We start from the raw sequence: 24307 nt of genomic DNA on the forward strand, positions 1-24307 counted from the left end.
CCACCTCACTCCTGGGAGAAGGATATTGCAAAATCTTCATTCCCACCCCACTCGGGGGCCAGCCAGAGGTCATATTTGCTCAAAATTTCCACTAATGGTTCTCCAGAACCTGTCAAAACCTGCTGGATATCACCCCTGCATATATTTAAACTTCAGAACTTCCATTCTGTCTGGTCAATCATCTCATTGGATAATATTCATTCCAGGACCATTAGAAGGAGTAGGAAGAGGCAGGGTTTTGTTTGTTCATTGATCACTGTGCTCCTCCTTTGATCAGGTTGCTTCTCCTTCGTTCTGCTCTCCCCAGATAGACCTTCTCAAATAATTAAATCAAAATATTAAATTGTAGAACTGAACTGTGTTCCCCACTCTGAATCCTACAGGTTTCTTTTCAAAAGCAATCATCTTAATATTTTAACTTTAAACGGGCTCCTTTAAAGCTATGCTTTCTAGGGGATTGCTAGCATTTGTTTGATCTTTCCCAGAACAGGGAATTCGATAATGTTTTTATAACAAGGTGTTATTAAAAATCTGAAATTATGAAACAGAATGGGAGAGACTGAGTTGGGGAACAGAAGGGCATAATAAACATCTGAGGCTACTCTAAAAGCTAATAATTGCCATTCAATTTACACATGGAGTAGGAGGTCAAATACTTTAGCAGCCTTTATCTTATGGCCTATAGATAGAAGAGGAAATGTGGGGGGAGCCTTGTTTTTGTACTCCTTTCCTTTTGTAACTTATCTTGTTTAAATATTGCCTTTCTCTTGCTTTCCTTGGAAACCACAAAAGCTCTAAAATATCACCTCACGTGATGATGGTGCTGGGCTCTATGCTTGACCAGCTGTGGTTCCTGCATAATGGATTTGAATGAACGGAGTGAGTCCAGCCTCCAGGGCAGGGAGCTCCATCTGTTGCTTCCTCTTCCCTCAGACTGTAACAGACGTGGACTGGCACTTTCCTAGGCTGCCCATGTGATTAATGTTTCTAATGGAACTGCTTTTTGTTTGGCTGCAACTGGAAAACTCCAAAAACATTTACTGCAGTGCTCTCTTGCTCTTATGAAGTAACACCGTCTGGCAGTCACCCCCTTTTAAGATGGCTTATTAGAGCCCGTTCTGTCTGATGGTTAAGGCTCCAGGCTAGAAAACGGGAGACAGTGAGTTCAAGTTCTCCCTCAGCCATGAAAGTCAGCTGGGTGACTTTGAGCCAGTCATTCTCTCTCAGCCCTACTTACCTCGAAGGGTGGTTGTTGTGGGGGAAAATAGGAGGAGGAAGGTGTGTTGGATATGTTTGCCACTTTGAGTTATTTGTAAAAATAATAAAGGAGGGATATGAATAAATAAATAAATCCCCTTATTGCTACTATGCAGATTCCAGAATTAGTTTTTGGATTGAGGTCCTTTGGAAGGTCTTCTATATGAATACTACTTCATATTACCATTTTGGAAACATGTCAACCAAAAGTTGAAGTTTGTAATTGTTACTACAAATAAAAGAGAGAATTTCCCATTATCAAAACAATCCAACCACTTTGGATTGACTTTTCTTTTATATATCTATTCCTTAGCTTGCTTTTTATCTAGCTTTAAATAGTGGTCTCCAATGTCAAAACATGGTGCTTTACAGATTTATTTACAACTAGCATTTATGAGCCAAGCAAAATGCAGATTCCATCTGTTGGGGTAGAATAAATGAGAACTCTTATTCTCAGTAACCAGATCAGGTAATACAGACCTTACCTCCAGGTAGCCAAGACTGAATTGACAGGTTGCAATCTCTTGAAGGTCATCTCAGGGGTCAGGAGATTTTTTCATATTTCATCATTTGACAGAATAGGTAACTCCAACAGAGAGGAAAATCTAATGGGAAAAAAAAACCTCTTCCTGAGCCAATAGAAGCCATCATGGTCCTCTCTTATCCCCTACCACCCCCCACCCCCTTATATTCTAAGGTCAAAAGGAATTAGAAGGAAACATGATGAAGTTGAACCTGGGGATTTGCTTGGAGAAGGCATGGATCTACATCTGAAAATAACAAAATAACAGGGAAGGGACCTAGTTCAATCCCCCACCAAAGCAGTAGACCCTACACCATTTCTGACAGATGGCAGTCCAGTCTCTTCTCAAAAGCTCCCAGTGATGAAACTCCCACAACTTCTGAAGGCAACTTCTGTTCCATTGGTTGATTGTTCTGTCAGACAATTTCTCCTTATTTCTAGGTTGAATCTCTCCTTGATCAGTTTCCATCCATTATTCCTTCTCTGGCCTTCGGGTATTTTGAAGAATAGCTTGACCTCTTCCTCTCTGTGACAGCCCCTCAAGTATTGGAACACTGCTATCATGTCTCCCCTGGTCCTTCTCTTCACTAGACTAGCCAAGCCCAGTTTCTATCCTTTAAATTAAAAAGTCAAGAGAAGAGCTGCAAATAGATTTCTACCAACCTTTCTGCAAAAGCCCAGTGGAATGCTGGATGTCTTGGGGGCTCCAATGACTGAATTTTCTATCATAGCAGTCACTTAAGATGGCCTTGTAACTTTTGTAAATGCATTTCTTTTTTTCTTTAAATGAATAGGCTAAGAACAGCCCAAAAGTTATTCTATCGTGGTCTGTGAGATTATGAATTTCAGTTACAATGTCTATTATCAACTTCTATTACTGTGGGATAACATGCTGTTTTATTACATTGGCTGGTTCTGCAGGACAAAATTTTATAGCTCTCAACATATAACATTCAGATCAAGGGAAGGTATTTAATTATCATTACAAATAATTTCAGAGGAAGATGGGAGTCTTTATACCCTCCCAGTTTTGGCAATCAGTGGTTCTCTGGAAGAAATGGATTTTGGTGATAATGATAATGATGATATTCTCCAGTCATTGCTATGAGAAACTTCTTGGACCTCCAACAATGGAATGAAGGTTTTAGGGAGATGAATATAACTAAGCTCAAAATAGAACTGTGGTCTGCTCCAGTTTAGCTGTGCCCTAGCAAGCTCAGCATTCTGGGCTGAAGCTGTTTCGATTTCAGCATTTAGGTTAGATGAGAGACAATGGGAAATGGAGCCGTGTGACCATGCAAAAGGGCACCAAATAACTCATATGGTTTTGCATATTTTTTTAAAAGTGTTTTGTTTGCAATGGGTGTCTGCAGTGTCTAAATACACGAATAAAGCAACCTAAGGCGGTTTCGCTGTAATACTTGCGGGCGGGGGGTGGGTGGGAAGGATAAGGAGGAGAAGCTGCCTGCACTAAATTAAACTAAGAAAGGAGTCATCATCTGCTTGGTAGAACAACTGTGAAAAATATTTATAATCAGTTTCCATCCGAACAAGAGAACTGTGTTCTGATCAAGCCTTGCAAATCCTTTTCAGTAGGTTTTTTTAAAAAGCATTGTGGGTTAAACATTTGAATTATTCAGAGAGATGGTAGGTATAGGGTGACAATATGGGGCACTGTCCATATCTCAAATTAAAGTAATCTTTCGGTATAATCTGTATCCTTGGGTAATTTTTACCATTATTGTTGTAATATTAACTGTGATAAGACAGTGACTGACTATGTCACAACATTTCAGCTTCTCTCGAACTCTAAAAAGTCTCCTTGTTAATTTGGTCTTTTTTTCCAACTGAAAATTGCAATGAGGTTTTGAAGAGCTAAAGGGATGAGAGTGACACTTCTTTTTTCATCTCATGAACTCATCCAGAATCCACCAGACTGTCTCCTAATATCCTAGCTGTGTGAGCTTGAACTGTTGAACCAACTGAATGCATCTGTTCATTTCCAGTCAAGGTCAACCAAGCACACGCAGCCAACATCCATCCCAATGTTCATAGGAGCATGAGATGGATGCATCTTGAGCCACTTGCTTCTCTTGGGCATTATCAAGACTTGGTTTAGGTTGAGAAGAAAGATGTGGCTGCCGTGATCTTCTCTTTCTTGGTAATGTTTATAGATTTCAGAATTATTTCATAGGTTTTCTATAGATGTTATAAATATCTGGGGCCTTGATGCACTGTATGTAGGTGGGGAAGCTATCCTTCCCTACCTTTTCATCAATCTTTGTGAATTTTCATTGGTAGATACCTTCACTAGACACTTGTGAGCTCTCGTAACAACAGCAGATTAACTACATGCTGGCTGTGAGTGTGCATCTGTGGTGTTGAAAATACCAGCTATAGTTCTAGTTTAAAAAGATATATAGTGGCTGAAAAAGTGATTGAAAAACATAATTAGGATCTTCAGTTAAAAAAGTCAGTGAATGTTTCCTTAAGATACAAAGTTGTCTGATATGGAGAAAGATCTTTAGTTCATCCAGTCTGGTATCATGAATGAATTGCTAACTAGGGGAAGCGCTTTACCATTCCAGGCAAGACTATCCCTCAACCCTGAAACTCACAATGAAATGTGACTGATTAAACAATGTCTTGTGCTTTCCCACTGAATTACAGAGTTTTTCCTGTTTTATTTATTAAATTTTAATGCCACTGATGTTCACTGATAACACTGGAGTAGGTGGTGACTCTGGGTGGCATACGCTATTATAGTATATTCATCTTATGCAAGATTCATTTTATACAAAATGTATTTATGTAGTGCTGGGCTGTCTGCTACATAATTAACTTTTGGGGGGGGGGGAGGGGTTTAAGGAAACAACCTGATGGTGAATGATATTATTTGCATAATTTGAAATGTAGTGGGCCGAATTTGAATTCATGCCTTTTAATGCCATATTCTTCAAATCAAAAAAATGTATTATACTTAATTCGTATTTAAATTTTACCATACATTCCTACAAGGTAACTATGACAAACTCAGCCATCTTGCTGTTTATACATAGAAGCTAGAGTATTATATTTGCAGAATGCCGTCCCTGCACCACACATGGAAGAAGAGGCTAGGACTTTCAAAGAAATAATGATTATTTTGAAAAGACTAATTTTTTTAAAAAAACATGAACTGTTTTAAAATAAGGTTTTTGTGTTAAGATTAGCACATCTGCCAAATGTGCCTGATTTGACCATGAAGCACTAAGATAGCCCCACACCTAATCAACATCAATATTGAGACGAAGGGACGAAACTTTCCAGGCTTGCAGTGAATATTTATAAGAGCAGCTGTAGAAATTCCAGAAGTTGGAATCTGAACGGAGTTGTGTATTGCATGTCTATGTATTCCAGTTTGCAGTTTGTGTGGAAGTTATCAGACGGCGAATGCCTATCTCAGAAGTGTGGAAACGACAATCCCAAGTTCATAAATATGTATTCACAAATTGAGAAATGGATGCAGGCTGTTCACTCAAGGGATCTTCATGCCACCTCCACATCCACAGATCCAGAAGACAGCTAAGGGGTAACATATGAAGAATGTGTGTGAATTGGTTTTATTCCAAGTCTTCTTTTGCTCTTTTAAATTTCCCTGAACACTTAGATTTAGTCTGCAAGTGCGACGGAGGGATGCATTTGGCAAAATTCAGCCATCTCTAGCCAGGGATATACCGTGGGCACTTGCCACTGCTAATTTATCAAAAGGCAGTTTTTCAGGCAGAGAGAACTGAATTATTATTATTTTTTAAACCAGGTTGACGTTTACTTAACAAGACTAAAATGCAAAATAGAGAATCGTTCATGGACCAGATGCAGCCTCAACATGAAGTCAGTCAGCCAGTCAAGGTGAAACTCATTCTCCTCTCTCCCCCCCAGGTAAATATTCACCTGGAGAATAGAAGCAGCCATCAGTTGCTAAAGATTACTTGCATCATCTAGTGGGCATTCCTGACTCTGCACCATCTGCATCAGTGAGATTATTCAGTCAGTAACGGTCTGAAGAGGCCTACATCCATACTTCAGGAAAACTGATTGGAGACCTAAGACAACCAGGTTGATTCCCCCAGGGTGGTTTTATAGTCAAATATTCATATTATTGAATCACAAGACTAGGTAAAAAATATTCAGAAAAGGGAAAGATAATACTTTTTAAAATGGCAAATTGAGGCTTGCCGTCTGTACATTTCTAGATATTTCTCTGTAAGAAATTGCATATTTCTCCATCAAAGCAGTTTCTCTGGCTGCAAACCTCCTCCCCAAAAGTTTTCATCTGTCTTTATGATATGTTAGATTTCTCGCTTATCAACAACTTATAAATTTATTTATAATTATATATTGTTTATAATTTATAAATAAATTATAATATATATAGGTAGGATTGTTTACAAACACAATATGGCAAATCAAAGTGTGTGTTAATTCTGCTGTCACATTAATAACTGTATCCCTTTAGAAAGGGCAAAATGTAAATATTTAGCCAGTCTGGTGTAGTGGTTAAAGGCTACAAACCAGGACACTGTGAGCTCCAGTCCCACCTTAGACACAAAGACAGCAGAATGAGTTTGAGTCAGTCATTCTCATTCAGTCCTACGGAGCAGACAATGGTAAACCATTTATAAAATCTTGCTAAGAACACCGCAATCAACCGACCTGAAGGCATCAAAAAAGAAAAAAAACCACAGCTATTTATTTAAGATATTAGTTCAAATGCTCAAAGTTCTCTTGTTGACATTCCCATTCTGAGCCCTGATGGCACACGGGTTAGAATGTAGTATTGCAGATTGCAGTATTGTAGTTCGATCCTGAAGGGCTAAATGTTGACTCAAGTTTTCCATCCTTCCGAAGTCGGTAAAATGAGAACCGAGATTGTTCAGGGCAATATGCTGATATTATAAACTCCCTGAAGAATGCTGTAAAACACTATGGAGTGGTATATAAGTCTAAGTGCTATTGCTATTCTTCTGCAATATTGAAAGGAAATTATCCATTTCTTTATTGAAAGGAAATGGATAAGAACATAAGAGTAGAAAAACATGTAAATAGTATTTATGTAGTCTACATTACCCTGTTAAAGTATGACCAGCAAGTGGCATTAATGGAGAAGCCAATGAATTGGCTGCCATTTCTCTAGAATTATCAGAACTCATCAAAATTCAAAGTTTAAAAGGAAAAGGTAGCTGGGACTATGAATTAGAAGGCTGTGATGGTGAACTTGGTACCTCAGAGTCTGCCCCCAATCACATTGGATCATACTTTTCTAGCCTCCTATTATGACCTTCTTCAATTCACATACAACTTACATACATACATACATACATATACATACATACATATATATATATATATGCAAGTCTTGCATATTCGGGCCTTCTCCCGTGTAAGGTTGAGAGTATCTTGGCAACATTTCGACAAGGTCCCACTCGTCATCTTCAGGCTGGTGCTTACGGCTTTGTGCTTCTCTGAGCAAAGCGTGGTCAGAGCTGCCGTCTCTTTATAAATACTGGTGGAGAGGTGTGGAGTGCTGGCTTTGTTGCTGTAAGCGGGTTGGTTGTGGTGTTACATCTTGATTGGTTGATGGAGTTGATATTTGCAGATTAGTCGGCTGTTTCATAGCATCCTGTATGGGTGTGGTCCTAGCTGTGTGCCCATTAGTCTTAACGACCTGGGTAATGGGCTGTGCTGCAACATCCTGAGCTCTAGTGCTATGACATCCTGAGTACTTGCTGCAACATCCTGGGCAGATGGCTGTGATGCAGCACCCCGGGCTCTAGCCTGGCTCCGAGTCTAAGGTCCTGTCATGTGTTCATGGCGTGTGTCAGCTTGCTTTGTGTGGGGATTGGAGGGGGGGCTGCAGCCCATTATCGAGGTCGTTAAGACTAATGGGCACACAGCTACGACCACACCCACACAGGATGCTATGAAACAGCCAACTAATCTGCAAACAACATCATCAACCAATCAAGATGTAACAACACAGCCAATCAACCTGCTTACAGCAACAAAGCCAGCACTCCCCACCTCCCCACCAGTATTTATAGAGACGGCAGCTCCAACCACGCTTTGCTCGCAGAAGCACAAAGCCGTAAGCACCAGCCTGAAGATAACGAGTGGGACCTCGTCGAAACATCACCAAGATACTCTCAACCTTACACGGGAAAAGACCTGAACACGCCAAGACTTGCATACCTATACCCGTGAAAATCTACGAATACACACACACACACACACACATTTACAGTTTAATTTTTTAATTTCAGTGTATCTTCATTTAGCAAGATAAAGATTTGAAATGAGTGTTTATAATCTGCTCCATCACAATAGCAATAGCACTTAGACTTATATAATGCTCCAGTGCTTTTACAACCCTCTCTAAGCAGTTTACAGAGTCAGCACATTGCCTCCAACAATCTGGGTCCTCATTTTACTGACCTCGAAAGGATGGAAGGCTGAGCCTTGAGCTGGTGAGAATCAAACTGCGGGCAGTCACCAGAATTAGCCTGCAATACTGCATGCTAGACACTATGCTACCACTGCTCAATACAAACAAAAAACTAAGGAAATCTGGTAGAACAGCCTGCTTATTCAGAAGTCAATGCCATAAAATTTAAATAGGGTTACCCTGTAAGAATATGGAAGCTTGTAGCCTAGGTGTACTACATATGTACTATTTCTGTGAAGTATTTGCCTTGTTTCAGTTCTGAATGATTGCATTTCTTGCAATCTATCAAAGCTTCATATAGGTTATAAAGGGAGTCCAAAAGTACCAATGCTATCCAATTTTGATCCTTGTTTCATTTATTCCATTAAACAAAGTACACAATATGCTTGGGTGAGAAAGCAATCATCCTGTTAAAATTCAGTAAATGTCTCTGCTCTTTCAACTACAATGACTGAACCAAATGCTGTTATAATTAGTGACCCGTGTCTCACACCTTCAGCTCAGAAATATTTTAGGATTTTCTTTCCTCCAGAAATCTGCAGGGTCTGACTGCACAGATGGAACCATTAGAAATAGTTTTATGAGCTCCAGTTTGATGGGTATCAATTACATTTCAATGAGGTCTTCAGAAGTATCTTTTGGGTGGGCAGTGGGTGTCTGTAAAATCTGCGGTGACACCAGTGACAAGGGGACCCTATATGAGATTCATACAGCACACAAAAATCATTTAATGAAATAGCCACACAACCATCCCTACACTTAGCACTCTTGATGCATCTTGTAGAAAATCACCACTTCTGAAGCATGCTGAGAAGAAATGGATTCAGACATTTTTCCCATATCACATTTATTACTGATACAAATAAAAAAAATATTTAAAAGACTGTTACCTTATTACCAAGATTGAGGTAATACGCTTAGAAAACATTTACAGAAATCAATATGAAATTCAGGAACGGCGAGAAGGCGGGAGAAAGTTGCTAAATTAAGTTAATAGAAGGAAGGATTACCAGGTTTATCAGTTCTGGCAGAACAGAGGCAGAATAATAGTAAGTTCACACACTAAGGAGAGGAGCAAAGAGTTAATTGGCCATAGGTGGGATGTCATGCTTTTTATGAGGAATAACAACCCTTCCACTCCAAGTGTGCGTGTGCTTTGAGCTCTGAAATGCATTCTCCTCCCAAAGTCCAGCGTATTGCCCCTCCCAGGGACATCGCTGAGGAAACAGACATCTTAAGACAGAAAACAGAGTTCCAATCGTTAAATGTTTTGCAAAATCAGACATCCATGGGCTGATAGCAGCCATTGAATGAAACATCTTTACAGCTGCCAGCAAAATTGCCATGGGGGAGAGGAAACTATCTTTTATAGAGCCCCTGTTTTGGAGAGGGAGAATGTACCATTTTGCAACCAGGCAAGGGGGACACTAATTACAAGAGGATGAACGTGGCACAATGTTTCTGAGGCTGGGAACCATGTTCGTGATTACATACTAACAATTAAAACTGCTACTGAAGATAATTACTATACTAGTGCTCTTAGTAGTTAAGAAACTATCACAAAAAAGCAGCGGCTGGATGAAATACAGCATGGGTGGGTCTGTGGAACAAATCTATACTCTTTCAACTCCATTTAACCAGCATTCAGAATGGTCATCTAGATTAATACTTTAAGCACTCACCGGTTTTAGTTTTATAATTCATATGACAAATCCTTTGAATTAACACATAAACACTCTGATCTTAAAACGAATTCCTTTAGCTTTCTAATTAATAAATTGCCAGGTTGCATTCATCATTACTTTCATTTTCCTGAAACAGAGTGTATGTTAACCTTTTACAAGTTATGTAAGCAGAGAATAAGCACAGAGTCTTCTCTAAACAAGGCGATAATTATACACCGGAGAGGTGTGTGTGTGTGTGTGTGGGGGGGGTAACTAAAGCTTTAAATGGGAATGAATGAATCCAACAGATACTATTTCAGCAGCTATTGTTGGCTATGCGAACTAATTTGCAATGCTTGAAGAATTATACTCATTTGCATCAGCAAGGCTAGCCTGGCAGCTGGCTGTTTTAGGTCCAAGGCTTCCAAAAGGCATGCTTCAAATACCAATGAAGCAAGTGCTGGAGAGTTTAAGCAACCTTTAGCAAATTTACTATTACGGAAATATGTGGATGTCTGCAATGAATTATTGCCACAGCAGGCTGTGCTCTGTTAGGAGGGTAAACATCCCCTCTGTACTGCAGGAGCGCATGAGGTTTCTCTTGGCATTCACAGGGCAGATCAGGGAAGTGGAGAAGAGCGCAGGAAGGAAAGGGCTGATGCAGCGACTTCTCCAGGAAGCTCTTGGCAGAAAAGATGCCACTGTTTATAGGGTATTTGTCGAGGATGAAAAGAAGCAAACAAGGTACAATAATGTGCACCTCCGGGAGAAACAAACCTGAGGACTCAAAGGAGGGCCAGCCTTTGGGTTGAGTTGAGAAGAGCCTGCTCTGCCCTCTTCCTTCCCACCTTCGATGCTCAGAAGTGTAAGTTCTAGCTTAATGCCTTTCAATGTCCCCTTCCCCCCCCAAAGGAGTCTGTCCTTAACCATGTGAGCTAGCAGAATGAACTCGTGTTAAAAGAGCTGCCTGATAGGACGGACAGCTCGCCTCCCTCTGTCAGGGCAGCACCTGTTGCTGAGAAAAGGGTTCAGCCAGTTCACCAGCTGGCTTTTCACAAAATGTCAGGCACCCAGCTACTGCACTGCACTCCTTAGGCCTTCCTTAATGCTGGGCTGTAACAGAGGAGAGACTCAGGAGAGCAGAAGCAGAAGTGGGGGAGGGGAGGTGTACTTAAACTTTGCGAAAGTCTCACTGGCAAAAGCTTTGGGACAGACTTCTAATGCATTACAAATATATCAACAGGAAGTTAAATAAATTCTCAGCCATACGACCACTGATTTGATTCTTCCTTTGCAAAACAGCCCTTTACATTTCCAAGTGAGGATTTGTGCAAGCGTATGTATAAAAAACTATGGCTATTAAGATTAGACACACTCTTTCGGTTCTAATTCAAAACAAAACCAGAATATTTAAATGCACACAGCTACTTTTACTATCTATAAAAAGACCTTCCATTTGTGTGTTTTGTTTTTGCAAGTGTCACTGATGATGATGATGATGATGAAGATGCTGTATTGCAGAGGGCTGCCATAGACGAGGGTCCAGCCGTCTCATCAACTGGCTTTTGTAGGCAGCGGCACTACCTGGAAATCATGGAGCTGGACTGAGACTGGCCGGAGGAAGTTGTAGCAGCACTGAGCTGAGAAAATCCACTGTGACTTGATTCAAGGCTGCTCATGGATCCCCTGTGGAAAGATTGACTCACGGTAAGGATAACACAACTTCACATGCCGAGCTGAATGCATTGGGGGGGAGGGGGGGGAAAATCTCAAATGGAATTGGCAGTGCCTACTGATAGGCTCAATGTATAGTATTGATCATGGAGTCATTTCATTAGTTTTAGCTTCCACAACTCCTAGCCAATCTGAGGAGCCATATGGCATACAGCAGGTGGAGAAGGGCTGGTTTATATAGTCAGTTAGCCAAGGAACCAGAATAAATCATCCATGTACGTATATGCCAACTTTCTAACTTCCCAAAGCAACTTCCAACTATTACAATAAACAAAGATGCCGAAGTCATAATACTAAAAAGCCATATTTTTTTAAAAAAAGAATAAAAGGTACTACAGGTTGCCATATATCTTTATAGCTAATACCACCGAAAAAAACAACTATTCCATAATACCCTGTTTAAGAACCTACAGTAAGAAAATAAATTGTTCTTCAGGATTTAACTGAAGGTCTGCAATTCCAACTTCTTATTCAATAAACTAAGAAATACTAAGTTTTCTCTAACAAATAAACACGTAGTGTATGGAATCCAGAAAATTCCTTAAATTGATTCAGATTACAAATGATTAATCTGAGTCAATTTAAGGAATCTTCTGGATTTTACATACTAAAAAATGTTCACATATACAGTTGCCACTTATAACCAAAAACCAAACTGATTTGAAGAGACAAAATGCCAATACCTGCACTCATCTTATAATGAATAGCATCAAAAAGAGATATGTCAAAAATTCATTTATAAAATTCTTTGGCTTGCTATTTTCTTTCTCTTCAAATCAATAAGCAAAGGTTGTCATTCTTTGATGCAACTTGCTAGTCTAAGAAAAAATTCTGGAACTAGGCAGACAATGTTTGACCTTTTTAATGTTAAAAAAGATCAGTAAAGCTATTTACGTAGTCCATAATTAATGTAGCTTTTGAGACCTGCACATAAGTTTTAATGATAACAATTTGCCCCTTATGTCTTGTCTAAAAACAATCTTAACTTTTTCCCTCTGTCTCTATCAAACCAATGTTTGTTAATATTAATCAAATGTACTTATTGTTTAGAGGGCAGTGGATATATTAGCTTCCCCTAGAGATTATCAATTTTTCCTATAGGAAAAAAACAGTCAAGATCATTTTCCAACTTTGTACAAAATGCTATTTTTTTGTGAAACCAGTCAACCGAGGCAAGAAAATTATAAGGTTTTGTTAACTGAACAGCAATATAATATATGCATTTTTGCTATGGAGCCCAGCGAGTAATGTGAAGAATGGAGATAAGAGAATGCAGTAAGAGAGCAGGACCTTAAACGTCAGATGAACTGCTTTTAACCAAAGGTGTTGTCTGAAACCTCACAGTATCATCTTGATGACTCTGAAGACTCTAGGAAAACCAAGTCGTGGAAATGCTATTGTTCCTGTACTATTCTGGGTACAGGAACAATAGCATTGTTTCTGTTCCTATTTGACTGCTTGCATTTAAGGCTTAGTGAGCCTTAAGACATTTTCTCATTGTTTTTTTTTTTTTTATAAAAAAAGACTGGCATTTGCATCATTACAGTTAACTTTACCTGAAATCTTCTGACCCAATTACTTCTGTGTAGTACATCACTTTGCATTTGTGAGATGAGACCTGTAGAGATGCCAGTACATCATCAACACGAGGCAGACTGGTGGTAGCGCAGGCAGGCATACTGTGGAACTTCCACTGGAGAATGTAGAAGCCAGGCCATCTAGTCACATGAGATCCCTGAAAAAAGCAAGAGCAGAGTAAATTAGTGCTAATAGCCATCCATTTGGGTATAACGTAGTGCACTTCATAAATCGGCAGTTGTACACTGAGTCCCCCTTTCATGCTCAGCCTACTTGATCAATTCAGAGAGGCTGGCAGGCAAGAATGTAAGAAACATAGTTCCATTAAACACAATTTGGTTTTCTTGTGTTTATGGTTATTGATCATTATGGCTTATGATAGATAAATATGAAAAATAAGAATTAATTGGCAAGTATGGCATACATAACACCTACTATCACATCTTGACTTGGTGGTAAGCCTCAATGTTTAGACTGGTGCACATAGAATCACAAAGTTGTAATGAATTATGTAGCCCACCATCCTACAGATGAAGTTATGCATAGTTTTGAACATACTAATTTGTTACTATCCTATGATTTGTGTGTCACCCTTTTAAAATGCAGAGACGTAATGGTCAGAGATTCCAAAATGTGGATATTTCCCCTAAAAAACAGCTATATCCCAGAAGAAGGTTGCAAAATTTTAAGGAGGGATAGAGAGAGGGATTAATCCCCAACTAAAGCAGTTAAAGATTGAAAGGCACATCCCCTGGCAGAGATTCCTTATTGATGTACAGTTAATCTGTGAAGTGCATGACTGATTAAAATATCACTCTCCCCTTACCCTGAAAGAGCAGTTACTTTAAGGTTGAGTTGAGCAGTTACTTTAAGGTCAATGATGAATTGGCATCCCAGTTTATAGAACTCTGAAATGAGTCGTTGGCCAAATGTTCTGGTGTGAAGCAGAATGCAAAATAGGTTTAGTGGGAGAAACCAAACTCAAACTATTTGAGGAGGACTTAAGATCTCTTCCCCTCCTACAGCCATATTAAGGCAACCCGTTTTGGATGCGAAAACACACAACGTCCTCACTTTCTAAGGATTTCACACCGCTACAGTGATACATTAGGAATTGTATTAAGACTGGCTAATGACATAACCACAAAGAAGCAACATAAGAATGCTGTGGTGGGTTATCCAGAACATGCTTGAATTAAAAAGCCTGTTCTGATAAATCCTAAAAGCATTTTGCTAGGAATCAAAAGTAGGGATTGTGTTTAGAGACGTGTTCTCACCTGCACACTTTCCCCTTCCTTGCAGATGAGCGGTGATTCCACCATACTGTAGTCTCGCCCAAGTTGCCAGGCTTTGTCTATCAACTGTACGTTATTGCCACCTGGGGAGGTAATACTATGTGCCCCTACCAACGAGTCTTTTTTTGGAGGCTGAGGGGCTCTCTTGGAGTGATAGATGTTGAAAACAATATCCCCTTTACAAACATCAAAATCCCAAGTGATCACAGAAGTAGCTTCCACAATCTGAATGAAAATCTGGAAAGAAAAGCAAGTGGATATATTAGAAACTCAAGCCACGGCAGATATCTCTACCTGTCGAGGCTCCCCTGTCAGTCTTCTCTCAATAAGAATTGTGCACTATGTCTGGTTTGAAGCCTGCTATTTGTATCAGTTACAGTACCAATAAAGGAGAATATTTGTAGCTCAGGGTTGAAAAGAAGGGGTCCCTGGTGCTGAGCTTGCTTTCTTGCAGATGTTTCATTACTCAAAACTAGATAACATCATCAGTGTTAGTAAGGAGTGGGGTTTGTTCTCAGTTTCTATTCTAGTGGCTTGCGCTGTCAGTATTGGTGGGGACGTTTGTGGTTGGGCTGTTTACTATTAGCTTGTTTGGCAGTTCCTTGACTGGGGTATTGTTTACTTGATTGTTGGTCTGATGTTAATCTCACAGTTAATCTATGCTTATTTGAGTGCTGATTGCTGGAGTGGTGCTTGGGTCTTTTTGTTCCCTTTTTGGTTTGTTGATGATCGCTTTTGCATAATATGTAGATACTGTTTATGTCTATGTGTCTATTGATGGCTAATTTATCAGGGTGCCAAGCTTCTTGAAATTCCCTAGCGCTTTTGGACTTGGCTTGATTTAGGATGCTCAGTTTCCAATTGAAACTATGGTTAAATCTGTCCATAGTTACAGTACCACCTATCAGAAATTGGATGGAATAGTTCATCTAGCTACAACATCCATTAATTGTGTCACATACTTAAAGCAATAGTGTCTGCTATTGTACAGTTTTAATCTTCATGTTAGATGATTGTTAAAACCTTAACATAGCAAATCAAAATCTGATGCAGGAAAGGAAAGACCTATGGCTATTTAAGCAAAAATAATCAAGAACTAGAAACAGAAACTAGGAAGACTAGGAAAATACTGTGAGCCAAGCATTAGCAGAACCGTTAACACTATTCATACCACAGAGGGTGAGAACAGAGGAGGGTCTGCTCCCCTTTTGTAACTTTTTAATTATAGATTTTGGAATGCTGCATCCTTCAAGTGAAACTGGGGAAGAAAGTCAAGGGCTGGACACTTCCCATACTTCACTTAAGGTCTCTTTTCCTTAGAAATAAAGCATTACTATTACAAATTCATAGATACGATTTGAGGCCACTTAGATGATACTCAAGATAGCAATCTTGCCCAAATTGTCATGCCAGATTGAAGCACCTAATGGAAAGTACATTTTTTTTAGAAGGGAAAGGTTTATGGTATGATTTTTCCTAACTGTGGACATAGCATTTCAGTTTTGAAATCAAGAGTATCACTTGAACTACTTCTGAAAATAAAATTGCTTCCAAAAATCCTCCCTACATAGGCTGCCCAGCTAAATAGCAGGCCCTAAGGAAAGCTGAACCTGGATAGTACTCAGAGGAGAGCCTACCAGAAAATAGCAAAACTAGAGGCTAGACTAGGAAGTTAAAAAAAAAGTGCCAGAAAATATCCATGGTAAACCATTTCCTTAGTATTTCTAAGAAAACAACACGGATTTATTCATGAGGTCATCAGGAACTGACCTTGATTTGAAGATTATTTTTAGCAATCACCAGAAGGAAAGGGGAAAAATGATTTACCTCATGGGGAGCTCCTTTGAAGACACTTGCGGACTGATAAATAGTTTCTGTCCACAATTTTATGTCTTCGTTTTCCAGTTCTTCTGCTGTCCGGTACAAAGATTTGGGAACCAGCCCACCTTCTGGAACTTCACACTAAATAAATAAAGTGTGGAGAGAAAAGAGTTAGAAAAATGGACTGATTTCTGCTCCAGCTGAAAACATCTCAGGAAGAATATTCCACAGCCAATTTGAAATAGCGAGAAGATATAAACAGCTTAATGAGTAAAACAATTGTGTGTGACTGGAAATGACCCCATTTTCTCACTGTAGCTTATGTCTGCCCTCACAACGTACTTCTCAAGCAGACACTGATGAGGCACAGACTGAGGGTTAATTAGCCTGAAACACTGGATTCTGCTTGACTTCACTGTTAAGACAAGCTGAATTCAGAAACTAGCTTTTCAGAAGTAAAAAAACATCATTTACAGTGTTATATACAAATGAATACTGTACATAGATAGGATTTGAGTTCATTATTATCAATGGTATATATTACAGCATATATTCTAAAGATGTTACCTAAATGACATGGTTCTATCATGAGGTCTGGGGATCCTGCAAATGTGGAGAACCAGCAAGATGGCTATATTATCTGTGAGTGGTAGCTGCCACTCTCCTACTTTTTTAGTTTGATTTATTGTGATTGTGATTTTTTATTTCTTTACACGTTCGTTTTTTGTTGTTTTAACTTGAGAACGGCTTAGAATCATGTAAATAAGACGGGGACTATATTAAATTTTAAAACAAAGCAAAACATTTTCTTGAAGCACCGAGTGTGAGGTTGGGTGGACAATGTGACGACAGACTTTGTAGGCAGCCAGTTGTCTCCCAGAGTAAGCAGCTCCAGGCTAACTTGAAGCCTCTTCTAGAAAGCACCTCAGAGAAGCAAGCGGCATGGCAAAGAATGTTTCAAACTACTCAGCTCTCCCAACTGCTTACCAACAGCTGAGAGAGAAAAATTCTCTCAGAAAAATTCTTGTTGTATCACTTGCCACTTCCCAGTACCTGACAGAGGAAAGTATGACCCAAGAATGCATTTTCTCATGCTGCTTTCCTTATCCCAATTTCTGGATTCATTAAAGGGACTAGTGGCATAAAAATACCGATCTTGCTGGAGGCTCAGAAAGCCTTTGGGAGTGCTCTGGAAAAACACTGAGAAGAGCCTTCTCCCTATGAACTCCCTTGGGTTTAATTAATTCAAGCAAATGCTGTGCGACTGCCTACAATACATGCTAAAGGGTCCCAAACCAGAGGTGTGTGCCAAAGGACCTTTAGGCTGGGTGACTTCCACAAAGCCTTTGAGAAATCCCAAAACGTTCCAGCCTAGAAACACTTGACTTCACTTGAATCCAAAGGAATTGAAAGCCACCCAAACTGCTTTGCTAAATTGAACTGGATGATCCCTTCAGCAAATTGTGTCCCTTATGCAATTCAAACGGCTTCTTTGAAATGAATCTAGGACTCTTTGCCCAGGCCTAATAGACTGGGCACTGGATTGCACTAGCACAGAGAGTGAATTATTACAGGTCATTGAGCTTGGTTGTCAAAGAAACTGACTTTTCTACCTACCATACATTCTCCACCAAGAAAATCGGGAATAATTTCTTTGTCAATGTAATCCAACAGCCCGCCAGGACTCTGGTAATCATTGCCAGCATAAATCAGGAATTTCTTTCGAGTGTTGTCATCAATGAAAGGGCTAACCTACGAACAAAATACTAAAGTAGTAACATTCCAAATACATCAATGAACTCAAGAGAAACACGTTATTCCAATGGCCACTTAGGTCTCTGCCCTAGCTGGATTTCTACCTATGGCTGCAAAAATCAAGCACACTCTAAATATCAAGCTTGCCAATCTTGTCTATTCCAAAGTACATACTGACCCCAATTTACAAAACATAAATTCCCAGAGAATCAACTTAAGAACCTACCAGTGTCCAAAGGACTGGAAACACTCTGGGAGCTCGGAGAATTAGAAGACGTCCTAGCGTTTCTGGATAATTAGCTTCTACCACCTCAATGATCCTCAGCAAGGCCTTGACCCCAGGTCTCCATAGGTGGCGCATGTTCAAGCCCTCCAGATCCACCAAGCAAGTCCAAGAGCTGAGTTTTCCCAAAATAAAACATAATCAGCATGTTCAACTTAAATCAATCAAGCAATTATTTGATTGTGACAGTATACAAATATACCATACTATGTTAGATGTTTTTACTCCTCACTTAAATTCTGGTAGGTAGAAAAGTTTTAAATCATAATTGTAATACCTGAAATATTTGTTAATAAGAGAGAAAGAGAATAAATTTACCCTCCTCTTTTTCAAATCCAGATGCTTATAATTCCTTCAATATCCTTCCAACTCTTTCAATATTTGTGTTTAATTGCATTGTTCAATGCAAACACTCCTAATTTCACTGATCCACCTTTTTGGCCTTACAATATTTTTATTGTTTTCATCAATTCATTCATTCATTCAATTGTTTTTATCCGTCCTGGTTTTAAAATATTGTATATATGGAATTCCCAAACAGTCTTCTTTTCACACTGGTTCAATATAATTAGCTGAGCTACACTAGATGGTATCTATTTTCATACTGCTCTTGGGATTATCATCACTTCCCATTCCCACCTGCACTTATCTGGATCTATTCTTAGCTCTTACTCTGAGGTATCTGACACTGCTGTTTAATGAGTAAACTTTAGCAGAGTGGATGGGATGCCAGAATCTTGCAGAATCAAGTCTGGCTATGTGTGCCATATTGCATAAATGATTACTGGAACTGTGCTAAACTGTTCCATTTGTTAACCTAGGACTTGATCAAAACACTGCACAGCAAAACTTTATCTCAATTAGCATAAACATGTCTAAAGTTCAGTGAAACAGACTCATGGGACTTCAAGGAAGTTTCTGTACCTAATAGGCCTTCCAAATACTTTTGTATTTTCTTTACACCTCCTCAGTCCTTCTTCATTTATAGATAGAACCTGCACATTAATAAAAGAAAGATGAGAATGTTGAATTATGTTGCTGTAAAATGACCATGGACAAAATTTCAGACACAGAGTTACTTTGGGTTTAACTTTGATTTTTGTAAGAAATTTAAAAATAAAATGAAAGTCAGTATTTTTTTGTGTAGTATCCAAACTATAAAATAATTTGAATATCTAGTTTTGAGGAATTAATATGTGCATATATTTTAAAATTTAAAATTATGCCTCTTACAATTTAAAAATGAATCAAATACATCAGAAGATATTACTTTATATTTATTCGGCCTTTCAAAGAATGTTTAAAAAGAAATTAATATGATTTATGGTGATGACATAAGAAATGTGAAAGTTCATACAATCTGGTCTTGTCCATCTACAGCTTTGTTTGGATTTCAAATCATTACATATGTGAATAAACTTTGGGGAAGAAATATTATAGCCAAAGATCTCAATGCAATGTTGACCTATTTTCCTAAAATGCAGAATTTGTTATCTCATTGAGATGTTGGCACTTTGGAGGCTGGATCATGGAAAAAGTGGTCTTTTTTTATGAAATTGGAAAAACAATTTCCCTCTTTCTTATATTCAGAGGCAGGAAGGCTGTCCTGATATCTGAGGATTAACACCTCATTCTCCTATTCGGAAGTGAGCAATCTGTAGTAGCCCCAGATTAGCTGGCCAATAATGAGAAATGCCATATCTCAAGAGCAAAAAGCTGCCCATATGTTTATTCTTGCACAACAGACAAAAAAAGCATGTTGCTATTCTAATAAAAGAGATATCAAAATGAACAGATTGTCAATGCCATTCTAGAGTGCTCTCCGCTGTAATGTAACTTTTCCCAACTGACAATACCCTGCAGATATTTTGGACATGGTTAATAGGAGCAACCAAACTGAGGAACATCCAGTTATGCTAACTGATACAAGATAATTGAAATGAGGATGTAACATTCCCTAGAGAAATCATCTGCAAATTGTATCTGAGGCACTTACATAGCGAAGCAGGGCTTCTTCTCCAAGTGCTCGCACCAAACCTTTGGTATCCATCTGGCCTAGTCTCAACACGTAAAGTGGACGCCCATCTGAACCAAAAGAATAATAATGGTGACATTATTCTGATAAATCAAGAAATGGTTAGAAGGCCTTCTGTATTGGATTCTGTATAAACTGGAATGATCAATACTTGCTTATTAGCTTAAATTTCCAACAAACATTTTGGCTGCATAATAAAGATGGTACATAAGTAAAGATGATAAAGATTTAACAGTGATTAAATAAATGGCCAATGTCTTTTGACCGCTTGTTTAATGGCTGTTCAAAGTTATGAGGGCCTCAGAAAGGGTGCTTTACAGCCCATTCAGCACTTCCAACGACTGTAAAATGTCATACCGCCCTGCCACTCCTATGGTCACATGACTGCATTTTGGGTACTTGGCAACTAGCTTGCGTTTACAACTGGTTACCAAGAAACCCATGATCACGTGATCACCATTTGCAATTTCCTCTGCCAGAAAGCCAATTCTGGTCATAAGTTGCCTATATAGGAACGGCTGGCTTGAAAACATGCTTAATATTATTTTCCTTTTTTATTATATTATTTCAATTTCTATGGCCGCCCACTTGTCAACTTTATTGTAGTATTGTAAGTATTATAATCAGAAGAGCCAATGGGAATGAAAAAAAAAACACCCTATTATGATAAAGAGAATATTTTCCCCTAGACGAACAGGACAACCATGAGTTAAGGACATACCGAGAAGTTATCAACGAAAGTTAGAAGATACTGGTCTAACTTTAGTGACTCTTCAATCATGTTAGGACACCTTCCCAATGGGTATTCATTTTTGTTAGAGTTTGAGGCCCCTTGATTCCAAAATGGTTTTGGGTAGCTTAACATTTTAAAATTATTCATAACATAAAAGGGAAAAAAATTAGTGCCGAAACAAAGTCACACAGATAATAACTTCCCAAATCACCAGAGAATCCCTAACCTGAAGCTTGGGAACAGAGGGAGGTTTTCAGAGGCTTCTGGAAGGACAGGAACCATAGTGTGGGGAACCCAAAGGTGCTTTTTTTCAAAAGGCAACTGGACTTTGTTTTTCCTCGAAGACATTTTGCTTGTCATCCATGAAGCTTTTCAGTTCGCTGCTGAATTGAAGAAGCTTCTTGGATGAGAAGCAAAATGTCTTCATGGAAAAACAAAGTCGAATTGCCTTTTGAGAACGGCACCTTTTAGACAACCATGACCTGGATGATTGCTAATTTCCATAAACATGGTGATGCTGTTCCAGAGAAGGTTCTCTGTTCCCAGGAGATGGCAGTTAACTGAAAGAACCTGGAGCGCACCCACTCTGCCTGATCATAGTGAATGGGCAGAAACCACTGGGAACATGCAGTCCCACAAATAACCAGACCCTATGCCCAGAAAGCATAGAAGGGATGGCCAGCATCTTGAATTACATCCAGAAATCAACTGGCAGCTTGTAAAACAGTGATGACACATGGCAGTAACATGAGATACCCATTACAGCCTATGCTCCTGAACTTTGGACCAGCTGTGAATGGTCTTCAATGGCCACCAAAGGTACAACTTGATTTGATCCCATGGAGCGTTTTGGCCAGCCACTGCTATATGCTGTGTTCATCAAATTCCCAAATGGTGCATGGTTGAAAAACTGAGCGGAAATCTGAAGTTGCAGATAGTTAATGTATTTTTTATATTGTCTTAACCTTGCATTTACCACTTAAGAGATGACAACAACTGAAATAGCTTACATGCCAAATAAATAATAAAGCCAAGACTTCTCACTTTCTAATTGGATGCCTTCTACTATCCAGATACCTTTATCTTTATATGTTACCTTTTACTCCAAGAAAATATCATAAACACTTTCACAATCAGTTTTAGGTACTTTAACACAAGTCTCATTTGGCGCTCTTTAGCAAACCACACTGGCAGCATTTCAGAAGACCTAAGACTTCCCCCTATAAAATGTCTGCATCGCTGTTACTATACCTTTGTCATGATGGTGCCAACCACCTGCATAATAATCCTGCAGTACTTGAGGAGGGTTCCAGGTATCCAGGATGTAGTCCACCTGATGCTGTTTGCGCCATGTTAAAGACTGGCACAGGATTTCTCTGGCCTTATCAATGTTGAAATCTCTGGCACGCAAGAATCTTAAGATGTGTTCATCTTTGGGGATCTATAAATGTAGTAATCACTGAATAAGAATTGTCAAATATATATATAATACTCCATAAGAAAATTTCAAGGAGTAAGCTAGTCCCTTTCTGTGCTTAAGCCCCATCCCTTCTCCATAAGAAAGCTGCCATTTCTTTCATTCATTAATTCCACAGAAAAATAGAACCACCAGACAAGAAATTTAAAAGAATATTTGGAGAACACCTAAAATCATTGATGAGAAATGCAGTGAACAGAAGCAAACTGTGATATTACAGCTGTATATATACATCAACTAAATTCCAGAGAAATAATTAAGACATTGGAAGTTACTGTATAAACAATAAGTTACTCTATTAATGAATACTCAGCTCAGACTTCTGAAAAGAATAAACACTTGGCTGCAACAGAAAAAATACTTTCTAATGTTAAGCAATCTGATATCAAAAGCTCCCTGCCTTTTTTGCTGCTAGTAAACAGAAATTGTAAGCAGCATAAATAGAATGAAATAGATAATTAAATATAACTATCAAATCAAAATCTTTACTGTTATTGGCCAGCACAAAGCAACAACGATCTAATGTATCAGTTCTGGAAAACTTGGCTAAAAATAAAAAAAAATACTGGTATACAAAACTGAGAAGTCACTAAAATACTTAAATCAATATAAAGGTAAAGGTAAAGGTTCCCCTCGCACATATATGCTAGTCGTTCCCGACTCTAGGGGGCGGTGCTCATCTCTGTTTCAAAGCCGAAGAGCCAGCGCTGTCCAAAGACGTCTCCGTGGTCATGTGGCCGGCATGACTCAACGCCAAAGGCGCACGGAACGCTGTTACCTTCCCACCAAAGGTGGTCCCTATTTTTTCTATTTGCATTTTTACGTGCTTTCAAAACTGCTAGGTTGGCAGAATAAATCAATATAACACTTATAAAATAGAATTTAAATCAAATCAAGACTAGATACAATGTAATATTTATTTATAACCCACCTTGACTATTTTTACAAAAAGCTCGTGGTGACAAACACATCCAGCACACACTCTGATCATTGCATGATTCACCTTGTACCTGCTTACAGGCAAAGACTTAAAGCCATAAAACCAATAATTAAATCAGTGAAAACCTGGACGGAGGAATCAGAATTAAAGCTACAGGCATGTTTTGACTGCACTGATTGGAATATTTTTAAAGATACCTCTGCAGACCTGGATGAACTCACAGATATTGTAACATCATATGTCAGCTTCTGTGAAGACCTATGTGTACCTACAAGAAACTTGCGAATACACAGTAATAACAAACCTTGGTTTACACCTAAACTTAAGCAGCTACGACATTCCAAAGAGGAAGCCTACAGAAAAGGTGATAAAATGCTGTACAATCAGGCCAGAAATGCACTAACAAGGGAGATAAGAGCAGCAAAAAGAAGCTACTCTGAAAAGCTAAAGAATCAATTTTCAGCAAATGAACCAGCAAACATGTGGAAAACTCTTAAAAATATCACCGGCTATGGCAAACCTCCTTCCCAGGCTGAAGGTAATCAACAACTGGCAGATGACCTGAATGAGTTTTACTGCAGGTTTGAAAGGAAACTACAGCCACCTATCTCCACAACCCCCATCTCAGACACACCAACAACAGCCAAGCCTCCTACAACTGACCCCATTTCATTGGGTTCACAACCCCTAGTGATCACAGAAAAGGAAGTGCAGGACCTATTTCACAG

At 39.0% G+C, this 24307-nt stretch overlaps 1 protein-coding gene across 1 annotated transcript in view; it reads right to left on the minus strand.

Moving 5' to 3' along the window:
* Positions 1–9094: 9094 nt before the first annotated feature.
* Positions 9095–24307, minus strand: part of SEC14L1 (SEC14 like lipid binding 1) — a 36091-nt gene continuing 20878 nt past the window's right edge. The window contains exons 8-16 of the mRNA XM_058165733.1: positions 22414–22603; positions 20391–20479; positions 19319–19389; positions 18338–18509; positions 17974–18108; positions 16363–16497; positions 14518–14772; positions 13219–13397; positions 9095–11614 (exon numbers count right to left, since the gene is read on the minus strand). Coding sequence (XP_058021716.1) covers positions 11509–11614; positions 13219–13397; positions 14518–14772; positions 16363–16497; positions 17974–18108; positions 18338–18509; positions 19319–19389; positions 20391–20479; positions 22414–22603 — 1332 coding nt within the window. The 3' untranslated portion in view covers positions 9095–11508. The remainder of the gene's footprint in view (positions 11615–13218; positions 13398–14517; positions 14773–16362; positions 16498–17973; positions 18109–18337; positions 18510–19318; positions 19390–20390; positions 20480–22413; positions 22604–24307) is intronic.

Source organism: Ahaetulla prasina, chromosome 2, assembly GCF_028640845.1.
Source record: "Ahaetulla prasina isolate Xishuangbanna chromosome 2, ASM2864084v1, whole genome shotgun sequence".
In the NCBI taxonomy this organism is placed as follows: Eukaryota; Metazoa; Chordata; class Lepidosauria; order Squamata; family Colubridae; genus Ahaetulla; species Ahaetulla prasina.